This window comes from Schistocerca piceifrons, chromosome 2 (assembly GCF_021461385.2).
Source record: "Schistocerca piceifrons isolate TAMUIC-IGC-003096 chromosome 2, iqSchPice1.1, whole genome shotgun sequence".
NCBI lineage: Eukaryota > Metazoa > Arthropoda > Insecta > Orthoptera > Acrididae > Schistocerca > Schistocerca piceifrons.
Window position 1 is genome coordinate 143,445,284 of NC_060139.1, and position 12,600 is coordinate 143,457,883.

Below are 12,600 nucleotides of genomic sequence, written 5' to 3' on the forward strand. Positions count from 1 at the left end.
AGAAAGAAGCCAATATAATTTCAACCAGACAGTAGGAATCTTCTCCTTACAAAATATAAGTTAAGGTACGAGCTTAGATGAGTAACGTACATGTCCTACAGGTTACACAATTCTGTCACCACCTGTGTAATTCATCCACATTACTGGGGAGCTAGCACCACACACCTACTCCTGTAGTAATTTGTACAACCATCTTTCTGAAACCAACAACTTGGTTGTTCATCGAAGTGCTAGCAATTATGGATATAAGATTGATTCGTGTACTGTCCACGATTGCGTTGATGAATTGCGCTGATTCCGCGCTACAGATGAAGCACGACGCGGCCCCATTTGACCTGATGCTCCGGGAAATGACACTGGACATTCTGACTGGATATTTCTGCAATTTCACATGCGTCGCGTCATTATCGGACTCGCCAGACATACTACTGGACGTGGTCACGCCGCTGACGACCACAGTGCGAGTCACAATGGAAGGCTCTGACGACGCCATGCTGGTGTCTGCGTTGGACGCCAACTGCCTGGGCGTCGTGGTGCGCTGTCGCGACGCCGCTGGCGTCGTTGGTGCCCTGCTGAAAGCGTCGCGCCTTGCCACGCGCCGTGCCAACAGACGCCTGCTGGTGCTGCCAACAGCCAGGCTCCAACCTGTCGACACGGACTCGCTGTTCGCTTTGACAGACATCAAGCTTGCGCCCGACACCCTGGTGGCCAGGCTGTTGGACGATGGAGTTAGGTAAGCACTCTTCATTCACAGGAAAAACCTAAACTCCGTCCACAAGACATGGAGAGCCCATCGGCACCGACCAACCGCCATGGAATCCTCCTCCAATGGAATCATTGAATGTGCTATGGAGTGACGTGGGATCAGCACACCAAGCTACCCACCGTTGTCACTTTCGTGATGCGGAGTCGCTACTAGTAGATCAAATAGCTTCTCAATTGGCATCGCGAGGATGAGTGCACCCCATCCCAGTCAAGGTAAAATCCCTGGCACCAGCAGGAATCGAACGTATGTCCTGAGTATAGCACGGATATTTCACCATTTCCAATCGCTTTCAAGCGCCGACCCAGATTTTTGGAACTGCACGTAGCGTGCCGAGAACCATTCGGTTAAATTTCACTCAATCATCTGAGTTCATCTTCACCCCATGGTTCCATGACAACACTGGCGTGAGGATGACCTCAGATGATGAAGTGATTTTATTTTTAGTGCCAGATGACGGAACTGCAACTGTTCAAAACAGACAGAGTAGCTGTAGTTCGATTTTCAAATCGTTGTATCCGGTAAGCATCCCAAGTCTGTATCGTCGATTCTTCTATAACCTGAGAGGGCAATGTTAATGGTGCAAGGCTTATTTTTCTCCACAATTACGAAGTCTGGTGTATTATATTCCAGCAATCAACTTGTCTGAACTCGGAAGTACCACAGTAATTTTGCATTTTCGTTTTCTACCACATTTACTGGCTTCTGGTCCCGTAGGTTTTTTTAATCACCGGCGGATTTTGACATAGGTACCGGTGGACCATTCGATTCACAACAGTGCCGGCCGGAGTGGCCGTGCGGTTCTGGGCGCTACAGTCTGTAACCGAGCGACCGCTACGGTCGCAGGTTCGGATCCGGCCTCGGGCATGGATGTGCGTGATGTCCTTAGGTTAGTTAGGTTTAATTAGTTCTAAGTTCTAGGCGACTGATGACCTCAGATGTTAAGTCGCGTAGTGCTCAGAGCCATTTGAACCATTTTAGCTTCACATCACTGTCTGCTTGCAATCGTTGTGAGCTATGTTTTTGGAACGACTAAAAAAACACGTGTAATTTTTTCGTCAGCTTCCTTGCGGAGTCTTCACTCTGCGTCTTTTGCTGATTTCTCAGTTCTAGCATAGACGGTGTTAGTTCTGATGTCTTCTTCCTGTGCATAAAAAAATCAGTCCTTCAAAAAAATGGCTCTGAGCACTATGGGACTTAACTGCGGAGGTCATCAATCCCTTAGAACTTAGAACTACTTAAACCTAACTAACCTACGGACATCACACACATCCATGCCCGAGGCAGGATTTGAACCTGCGACCGTAGCGGTCGCGCGGCTCCAGACTGTAGCGCCTAGAACCGCTCGGCCACTCCGGCCGGCCAATCAGTCCTTCGGTTTCCTTGTTTAGTAGTCCGTTAGCCATGCCAGACCAGGTCTTTCCTTTATCTGTTTTACTTTTAATCTTCTCCAAAAACTTCCCTTGCAATGCGTTATTGCTCAGGCTGTCAGTTCGGCATTGGCGTACAGCTTTCGGTGTTGATTCTTGGTTAGCCACACGTCGATGGCCTTGTTATTGTTGTTGACTTCAGAGCTGATTCTTTGCTTTTCACAGAGTCTGCCAATGCATGCTTCTCTTCTTTCACTGGCTGTCTCACTTACAAGAGTCTTCCCTACACGTGATTTTCTGGGCAGTAAAGCCCATCGACGCCACTAAGAGAGCGGAATGCATGGTGAATTTTCATGAGTTTCCTTCGTTTTGCATCCACATTACGCAACTCTACTTTTCTCCAGTCCACAGTACCAGAAGTGTATCTGATGAACGGATGTATCCCGCGTGTAGAGTGCCTTGATGGAATTGAAGCCATTCAGGTTGGTTTACAAAATTTTCCCGCCTCTGTGTGTGCTCTTCGCTTACCACATATTTTACATGCTCGTGCTTCACGTCCAGCTGCAAAATGTATAGGTATTTGTAGGCTTCTGGCAGATGGAATTTGATGTGTGTCCATACGACATTTCGATGCCTTCACTTCCTGAGATTTTTCCCCTCCTTAGTGCCAGTCTGGCGCACTTCACAACACTCTGTGTCACTGCATGCATGCTTCTCAGATCACCTTCAAATGCAGAGTATATGACACTCTGCCGTATGTCTAATTGTCTGTTCCTCCTTACAGAAAGTTCATTGTGAAAAACGAAGACTACAGAAGGACAGGTCTTAATGCATAACTTTTTATTAGGTACACGATCGGTTTCGGAACAGCTGCTGTTCCATCATCTGGTGTAAAAAATAAAATCACTTAATCATCTGAGGACATCCTCACGCCAATGTTGTGAGGGAACCATGGGGGTGAGGATGAACTCAAACGATTAAGTGATATTATTTTGTACACCAGATAATGGAACTGTAACAGTTCCGAAACCGGCCGTGTACCCAATAAAATGTTGTGGGTTAAGCAATTGTCCTGCTGTTTTCTTCCTTTTTGAAAATGGACTTTACAGTTCCAGCTGCCCCGTAAGACCAACTATTACCGAAAGTATCCACAATTCTTTCACAATGAACCTGCTTACACGAAAAAAGCCCACTACTCTCTTGCCAGTGTGAGAGTGGTTGAGCCTCGTCAATTTGCAATTGCCTAGATAAAATCCCGCAACATTATTCGTTGCACTCTGAATTACTTTGCCGTTCTAGCTTCGACCAGGGCTTAAACACGTTCTTTCCACTTCTTGGCAGGTGAAAAAGTCTGTTACTTGAAGATCGATGTTAGTTGTATTGCGTAACAACAATCATATAGATGGCGAATTCTAGAGAGTCATATTTCGAACTTCCTTACGATGACCCTTCTTATGAACTTGTCGCCTGACGGCTTTCCTTCTGAGATCTGGAGAAATAATATTGGATAGGACAGGCTATGGCTGAAAAGAGAACTGATATGACAGTGCCGTGGGCATCATTCAGACATACATCTTTCTTATTTGTACGTGCTGTTTCCCCATACAGGGTCACAACATTTTGAAACTGAATACACAAGTGAAAGTTCAGCATTTCATAAGTACCTGCATTTGCTGCTGCTGTTTTCTGGAGAGTATTTAGAGCCAAGCTGCTTAAATGTCCGGCAGAGCGTAAAGCTTAGATATTTTAGGAAGTATTTCTGAACTACTTCGAGTCCATCAAGTGCCCCGTGTAACAAGGAACAGTGATACCTCTGTTTGCTAAAATCATGCAACAGTCCAGATCGTATAAAAGTTTGTTTATTTAAAGTAACCGGTTTTTGACAGACTGTGGTATAATCTTCAGGTCTTACGAAATCTTTTGGTTACGAAAAGTGTTCATTTCACATTCGACCTCACACCAAATTAACATGTGGCTAGAAATCAGTACATTATAAAAGGCTTTTTAAATATTTTAGTTATGACAAACGTTTTATATTGTTTTAAGTAAATGAGCATTTATGAGATTTTGACTGTTGAATGTTTTTAGCATGTAGAACAGATCGCTCCTTCGGTCTTCTCAACAGGAGAAAATTCAGCCTCTGTTTTACTTTGGCTTCGATGGAGCCACCTTTTCCTAATCACTCACCCAATACGGTAACGTCACCGGAGAGTGTTGGCGCCTCACAATGTTTGATGTATTAGTTTCGACATTTTTTAGAAGAAAAATATCTGCATACTAAATTTTCTCTGAGTTAGTAGCTGGAAAGTTGCCAGCATGAAAATTAAACAGAACGGGACTCATTATTCATCTTTGAGGTAGACCATTGTACGGCCTCTCCATCTGATAGTTTCTATAATCAGAAAAACTAAAAATGTATCTATGAGAGCACGCTAATGAGTAAACGTGCTAGCGTCTGACACGGAACGACATAATCAAACTTTCGCACCATACTTCCTCCCCATACTTCACCGTAAGCTGGCATCAGATCCAGAAAGTAGCATCCGATTTGTTGCCTCTCTAAAACCATTAATTTGCTAATGCTACAAATTTTAGCACCCGACTGCATCAACTGTTCAAAACAGACAGAGTAGCTGTAGTTCGATTTTAAAATCGTTGTATCCGGTAAGCATCCCAAGTCTGTATCGTCGATTCTTCTATAACCTGAGAGGGCAATGTTAATGGTGCAAGGTTTATTTTTCTCCACAATTATGAAGTCTGGTGTATTATGTTCCAGCAATCAACTTGTCTGAACTCGGAAGTACCACAGTAATTTTGCATTTTCGTTTTCTACCACATTTACTGGCTTCTGGTCCCGTAGGTTTTTTTAATCACCGGCGGATTTTGACATAGGTACCGGTGGACCATTCGATTCACAACAGTGCCGGCCGGAGTGGCCGTGCGGTTCTGGGCGCTACAGTCTGTAACCGAGCGACCGCTACGGTCGCAGGTTCGGATCCGGCCTCGGGCATGGATGTGCGTGATGTCCTTAGGTTAGTTAGGTTTAATTAGTTCTAAGTTCTAGGCGACTGATGACCTCAGATGTTAAGTCGCGTAGTGCTCAGAGCCATTTGAACCATTTTAGCTTCACATCACTGTCTGCTTGCAATCGTTGTGAGCTATGTTTTTGGAACGACTAAAAAAACACGTGTAATTTTTTCGTCAGCTTCCTTGCGGAGTCTTCACTCTGCGTCTTTTGCTGATTTCTCAGTTCTAGCATAGACGGTGTTAGTTCTGATGTCTTCTTCCTGTGCATAAAAAAATCAGTCCTTCAAAAATATGGCTCTGAGCACTATGTCTGCTCGATTGGGCATATTTTGTCAATGCCATCTTCGATGCGATTGAGAATTAACGTCTTCAGTATTTCATGGCGTGGTGAATAGAGAGGCAGGTCTTCGCTTGATTTCGAAACTGCGATTGGTTTAGGTTTCTTAGACTTCCAATTTGTAATTTTCACATAGGTTACCGCCATGCAGCCACCTATTTGTATGGAAAATTACATGCCCATTTGTGAGTGCGACAGTGCCATCAGGCGAACTTAACATGCGACGGTGACTGCATTCTGTCAACAGATGGTAAACATATTATTTTCTTCACGTATAAATTAATCAGTATCAAGCTATAAGTGAAACGATATCAACTTTGACCTAAACGGTGATCTTTATCACCACTGATTTCGGATAGTACTCATGGACTCCCTTCCGTAAACGTGCACAAAAAGTGCGTGGCAAAACAAGCAATCTATATGTGATGCCAACGGTGCATATTTACCGAAATTGATGATTTCAGATTATATGAAGATGATAAGCGCACTTGCGATTCCACTAATTCTGAAAGTGTACAAATTCTAAAGCGACGAAGATGGTGTTGTATGCTTGTGTCCTCAATGCTACGACAATGTGATACCACATAGTGTATGATCGCTTGGAAATCAGAAATAGTTCCTTACTTATGGATTCTTCCGTCATTTTTCGATAGAAAAGTTCCATATTTAATGTTGAATAACAAGTAAACTGTGTTTGTTCTACTGATCAGTCTTTATTTCTAACTAGTTTTCGGTTTATTGGACCATGTTCAGGAAACAACTGGTTCCTTCCAATTTTTTCGATACGAGTGATACATGTCATTTTATCTTTCCGTGAAAGAGTTGACACTATTTCCTAATACCTATCAGCAGACTAGTACCGTTAGACATAATTGTAGTGCTGACTCGTCCCAATACAGCAGCGATGGGTTTCTGCTGCAGCTCACATTTATTTTGGAATGAGTAGCATTTCTTTGCTAATAACTTAATTACAGTGGAACACTGTTCGTATATGATGAACTGTCATATAATTTCCGGACACAGTTACAAATGTAGTCTATGGTAATACACCTGCAATACCGTTCTTCCGCTAATAATTTACTGAGCACAGATAAGTAAAACTGAGACACCTTCGATGGCTAATGCAAGACACCGTGGAGGTCGGTCAGTTCGGACCGCTCAAGCGAAGTTACATCAGCGGCTAGGTTCTGATGTGGCAAATACTGCCTCCCAAAGCGTCGAAGCGGTTACCATGCTCTGGCCAAGCGGAGATACCAGAGGCGTAATACATAGTGGTTACAAAGAAAGTGCAGCTACTTACGAAGGTACAATGTGGGCTCTAATTATGGCATCGGGAGCGAAATTTGTAGATACGGTAAGGCGTTGATCCGTAACCGATTTACGCTAGAAAAAAATTAATACTGATTTTTGACCCCAAAGTGCAAAACTGGCGCTGTTCACTGCTATACATGAGGGTACGAGATCCACGCTGTCACTTGACAAACCCATAACATGAGTGAACAGAATGGCTATCGGGAAGATAAATCGTTTGCTGTTACTGAATCTGTTTTATGTGAACGGCAGCAATAATAGTGCTGTATTGAGAGAGTATCACCCTCTGAAAGGTCTGAGGAAGGGCCCGATGTCATTAATTGGTTTTAAATAAGACGATCATGAAACTGAAAAGCAGAGTGAGCTTGGTGTGGTACCTGCAGGAGGAAAGTGTCTTGACCCGGTGGAAGTTATTAATAAGGTTGCTGTTGTGGTAGCTGATCCTGGAGCACGTGCCCCGGTTACTGCTAGAGCTCGTGAAATGTCACAAGAATCGTCCATCGCGTGGTGAACAGTACGGAAAGTTTCACGGACTGTTTTACACTGGTGCTCGAGACAGAGCAGCAACTGAAAGCTCATCATGCACAGCAACTTTATGAATTTGCTCTTCGGTTTCTGGCACGGACCGAAGTTGATGACTTGTGGTCGGGAAATATTCTGCGGAATGACGTGGCACATTTTACCCTAAAGGGTACAATGAGCACACACGGATGTCGAACTTGTGGTACTATTAAACCGCGTTCTTCTTTGAAGAGAATACACACAGAGAGGTTTTCCTCACTCCTTCACGTTATGGAGACTTCATCACATAACGTGCGATTCCTGCTTTGGAAGAGCGCAGAGGTGTGGTAACCTCTGTTTTCAGTAAGGTGTGTCAGCACCTCACGTCGCTCGCTCAGTGAATGTTCTGCTTAAAGCGACCGTTCACGAAAGTGTTATCTCCAGAGATTTTCCCGATTCATCGCCTGCAAGATCACCTGATCTGAAACCACAAAACTTTTGGCTCTAGGAATATCTAAATGAACGCCTTTACCGGGTACATGATTGGTCCCAACCTGGTCTGAGGGCCAGTATATAGCAACATGCTGCTGAAGTCCACCGGAACTTATGCGAGCAACTGTTGATCTTGTCGTTTTACCGATGCAGCATCTCGCCGACATCTCTGGTGAACAAATTGTGTAAGCCGTGGTTAATAATAGAATAAGCATTATGCCTTTCTCACTTGTTTGGCCTTTTCTGTCCACTTACCGTTCCTAATCCACCACACACGGAAACATTTCTATACATCTTTCTTCGCGTCAGAGCGCCAGGTTTGGACCTTGCGGCCAAAATTGGAACTGAAATTTTTCCGGCGTTAATCGGTTCCTCATTAACACATGAGAATATGGACCAAATTTTGCTGCAATATAATAATTACAACCGACACTGCACCATTGATGCAGCAGACAGACAGAGCTAGTGACGCGTGAGTGACCTGCTTGTTTCATATCCGAGCTATGGTTCTCTTCTGGCTTACTTGACAGAAACAAATGGTACAGTAGATGAGGATGGTCTAGACACTTACAAATACTCCTCATGTCCAGCGGAAAGGACTGAAGTCCGTCAGACACCAGTTCAGAGGGGGGATCTACAATGGCATGTAAGTATGCAAGTCGATATGGATCAACCAGCCTCCACCTCTGGAATCCGATGCTGCTAGCTGTGTCACTAATGCTCGTAGTAATACTAATGCAGTGGACTTATCCTTCCAACCGGGAGGCCACCTGGTGACCTACTGTTCACTTGTTGCCTGCCTCTGCTCGTATGGGCAGACACTGGTGCTGCTGTTGCGTCTGTCATTCTGGGTCCATGACGTGATCGTGCACGCTTAAGTATGCCCCGTTGTGTGAAGCTGTGCAACCCCTAGCTCGTATTGTGGGCTACCAGCTTCTGCTGTGATCAGCAACCTCACCGAATCGCTGCGGTCATTACTCTACTGGTCCCACGACACTCCACGCCGCCGGACCGTCTGCTGCAGCAGCACGTACTCGCAGGTCACCAACCACTTACGACTAGGGGATATTATCTTCTCCAAGTATCATCACGATTATTGTAGATGATGAAGAACATATGAACGTTTTAGCAGTAAGGTATCCATGATGATACGTCCGTCGACTGCTAGGTATCCACTCACTGCACTACTCCTTTTGGTGGTTAACTATTGGCGCTTCAGTCCGGAACCGCGCTGCTGCTACGGTCGCAGGTTCGCATCTTGCCTCGGGCATGGATGTGTGTGATTTCCTTAGGTTAGTTAGGTTTAAGTAGTTCTATATCTAGGGGACTGATGATCTCAGCTGTTAAGTCCCTTAGTGCTTAGAGCAATTTTTTTAACTACTTATCCTAACTTCTGCCATCCGATTCCACTGCCCACTACAAAGGCCTGTCCTCCCAGCCTGCACAATACGATAGTCGTGGACTAACTAAGCCCACAAAATATCTAAGAACGGTAAGACTGTTAACCACGTTCGTTCACTTAACTGCCGTCAAATTTATCACAATCAAATATTTGTAAACGTTCATTATATTAATTAGTTGTAGGCTGACTTCGCTAGAGTGTACCTTAAGAAAGTATTTCTTACTTTGTACATTGTATCTGTAACCCCAATGCCCATTTTCCAGGGCATTTGAAATTGCTCTTGCGTCGGAACAGACTAGCTGTCTGCAATATGAGTGATTGACTAACGCTACCTTCCGGACTATCTGATGGGCAAGATGTTCTTTGCTACATTCCTGGATCACACTCTACTGACTCTGTTCCAGATCGTTGGTAGGGCTAAGAGAAATACGTAGATGGTCTGACCTTACAGACAATGTTCGTAGAAAATATTTAATCAGAGGTTTATCAAAGGAAAGGTACCATTGCACCTGCATGAGATGGAGATGCACGAGCTAGCAAAGAAAACTGTTCAGTCGCGACTTTGAGAAGACAAAAAATGTGAGGCACCAGGAAGGCATATCCGAATGGGACGGACGTCGATAGATGTGATGTACATGTACAGACAAACAACTTGTAACGCCGGAAATGCATATACTCCTATTTCCATCTATTGTACTATTATTTTTTTTCCTTGTTTTGTTACCTCAAGATATGACATTTCTGTCTCTTTATATATTGTAATTGTTTTACTGTTTGTATATATATATATTTATGCACTTATGTCGATGTATAATTGGTTTGTTTCGTAAATATTATTTGTATTTTTACGCTGGGTCTTGCCTAGGGAAAACTGCTATCGAACGATTACATCGATGGGTCGTGTGAAGAATCAAAGTGTGTAGGATCTTTGGTAGTGTTAACTCTGCCGCGTGGAGCGCGGGCAGAGCAGTGAGAGTCTGGCGGGAGTAGCGAGTGGAGCAGGTGTTGTGTGACGCTCCCGCGAGTTGCCGCGCTTTCGGGGTTTGGCAGCATGTAATTGCGCTCGACTCGCGATGATAGTTTCTGACATGGTGTCGCGGACGGGAAGCATTAGCTGGCGCACATCAAGAGCCCGTTTCGCCTGGTGACCGTGTCGAGAAGAAGGCGCGCCAACATCCAGCTTCTGCAACAGCGACGGCCGACAATGAGTGACTGTCGCCACCTCCTCGATCGACGGCTTCAAACCTTCAATCAACCAACAAGGAAGACTAAAAGCACGTAAAGTTTCAGAACTGTATGGCAGACCTCAGCTTTTCAAATTGTTCCATTTGCCTCGCAAAATTACAGCAACTTAGCATGAACCTTTGTTGCTCATTGTCCCAATTGCATTGCCAAGCAGGGTCCCTTCCTTTTCCGAAATGAACCCGAGTGTCGTTGAAATTCAAACGCCAGCATAATTCCATTTCACTGCTTTAATTTCAAAGTTCAATTCAAGCATTAGCTGGCTACAATAGTTAGATTACACAAGCACAAATTAAGAGTGCGAGTTTTGTTACCGTATTTTAGCTTACCTGTGACTGCAGCTCAGCTTGGTACGTACTAAATTTTACTATTGTTAATTGTTCAGAATCGTTTAATTCAAGTTCAAAGTTAAATCTCTTCTTTCTAAATTGCGTAGAGTCAAGTTGCTTTTGAAATGATTGTTGAGGTAGTCCAAGACTAACCGTATTTTACTGGATTTCGATGTGCTTCAGAAAGAAAGCTCACTATTAACTTCAGTCACTAAATTAACTTTCTATTTTTCGGTTTTATTAATTCTTTTGCTAAATTAAGTCAGAGTGTAGCGAAATTTATTACTTCTGACAAACTTTCAGATTTCACACTACACGTGTCAACCTTCAGTTGCCACGCTTCTAGTGTTAATTATATGTGTAACAACCTTTCATTTTCAGTTACTATAGTAATTGTCCTTAGGACTGGCGACCGTGATTTCCCCCAAATCTCAAATATCTAATTACCGCTAGTTAATTGTTAACGTAACGGCCGCACATTTACTTTCTTTATTAACTTTACCCCTTTTCAAAATTAATTTCCACCAGTTTCATTTGCATTTTTCCTTTCATTTACCGATAGATTAACTTCGGTGACGATTGCTTTTCCCAAATTTCCATTAGGTACACGCGGTTTAATTTTTCACTGTCATTAAGGTCGGTAAGTGAGGGGGAGGTTACACGTGGCGACCTGGTGACAGGACAATCTTCAGATTTGAGGTTGTTCTGGACACGAATTTTCTTTGGTGCAAATGTCGTAACAAAGTACTGGTTACGTACAGGCCGTTACGTCAGCGAGAATAAGTAGTGGGAGTAATCCTAATTACATTTGAGATTTGTCATTTATATTGAAAATTATTAAAATGAGTGAAGGCAACAATTACCAAAATTTGGTAGACTTGGAGACGGAACAATCGGTCGAAGAGTGGGAAACGCGCACGGCGGTTCCCATTGTTCAGGGGCAGGCGGCTAGCATGAAAGACGCGACCGCCGAAACGCAACAAAGAGCAGAAATGGAATTCCAAACTTTAGAAAATGTTTCGGAATCGGAAGTGAAAATAAAATCTGAATCCCTTGATGACGAATACGGGGGGAAAATTAAAGAGGAAGCCGCTGCGGAAGTAAAACCGGTAGTTTCCGGGAATTTAACTGATTTATTGAATGTTTTGATTAACGAAATCAAGAGTCAATCGGCCAAGCAAGAAGATCAGGCTGCCAAACAAGAAGCTCAGGCTGCCAAGCAAGAAGCTCAGTCTGAAAAATTTGAACGGATGCTAGACAATCAGAACAAAGCTATTAACGTTGTTATCAACAATGTTGGAGTTGTTAACACAAAAGTTGATAAAATCAAAGAAGATATTGTTGTAATTAATACAGAAATCGGTAATCTTAAACAGGAAATGATAGGCGTTCAGGCGGAAATTGCGAGCATAAATACTCGTTTTGTTTCCGAAGTTAGCAGAATCGAGAAAAGTGTAGGAGACGCAGTTGCTCCGATCATCGAGAATAAGGTGACGGAACAAATTCAATTAGTGAGAAAAGAGGATCATCAGAAGGTGGAAACTTTAAAGGCTTTAGTATCCGAAGTAGATACCAAAGTGACGAAGCAGGCTAATACCTGCGAAGAGAAAAAGAGGGAAGTGGAAACGCTTGCGACAACCACTTGCCAAGTGATTACGAGGGTGTCGGAATTAGAAAGGAAACTTGACGAAAAACAGAGCTATGTGCCAATCTGTGCACATAGTTCGGAGTTGTTGACGAAAGAGGAGCGGTTCGACCCCTTGAAAAAAGGCGGTATACACCCGACGGATTTCATTAAAAATTGTGAAAGAGTTTTACCCAGATCA

General features: G+C 43.6%; 1 protein-coding gene across 1 annotated transcript in view; it reads left to right on the forward strand.

Annotated features, from left to right (window-relative positions):
* Positions 1–308: 308 nt before the first annotated feature.
* The window catches only part of LOC124775202, a 116,579-nt gene continuing 104,287 nt past the window's right edge, over positions 309–12,600 (forward strand). The window contains exon 1 of the mRNA XM_047250041.1: positions 309–733. Coding sequence (XP_047105997.1) covers positions 309–733 — 425 coding nt within the window. The remainder of the gene's footprint in view (positions 734–12,600) is intronic.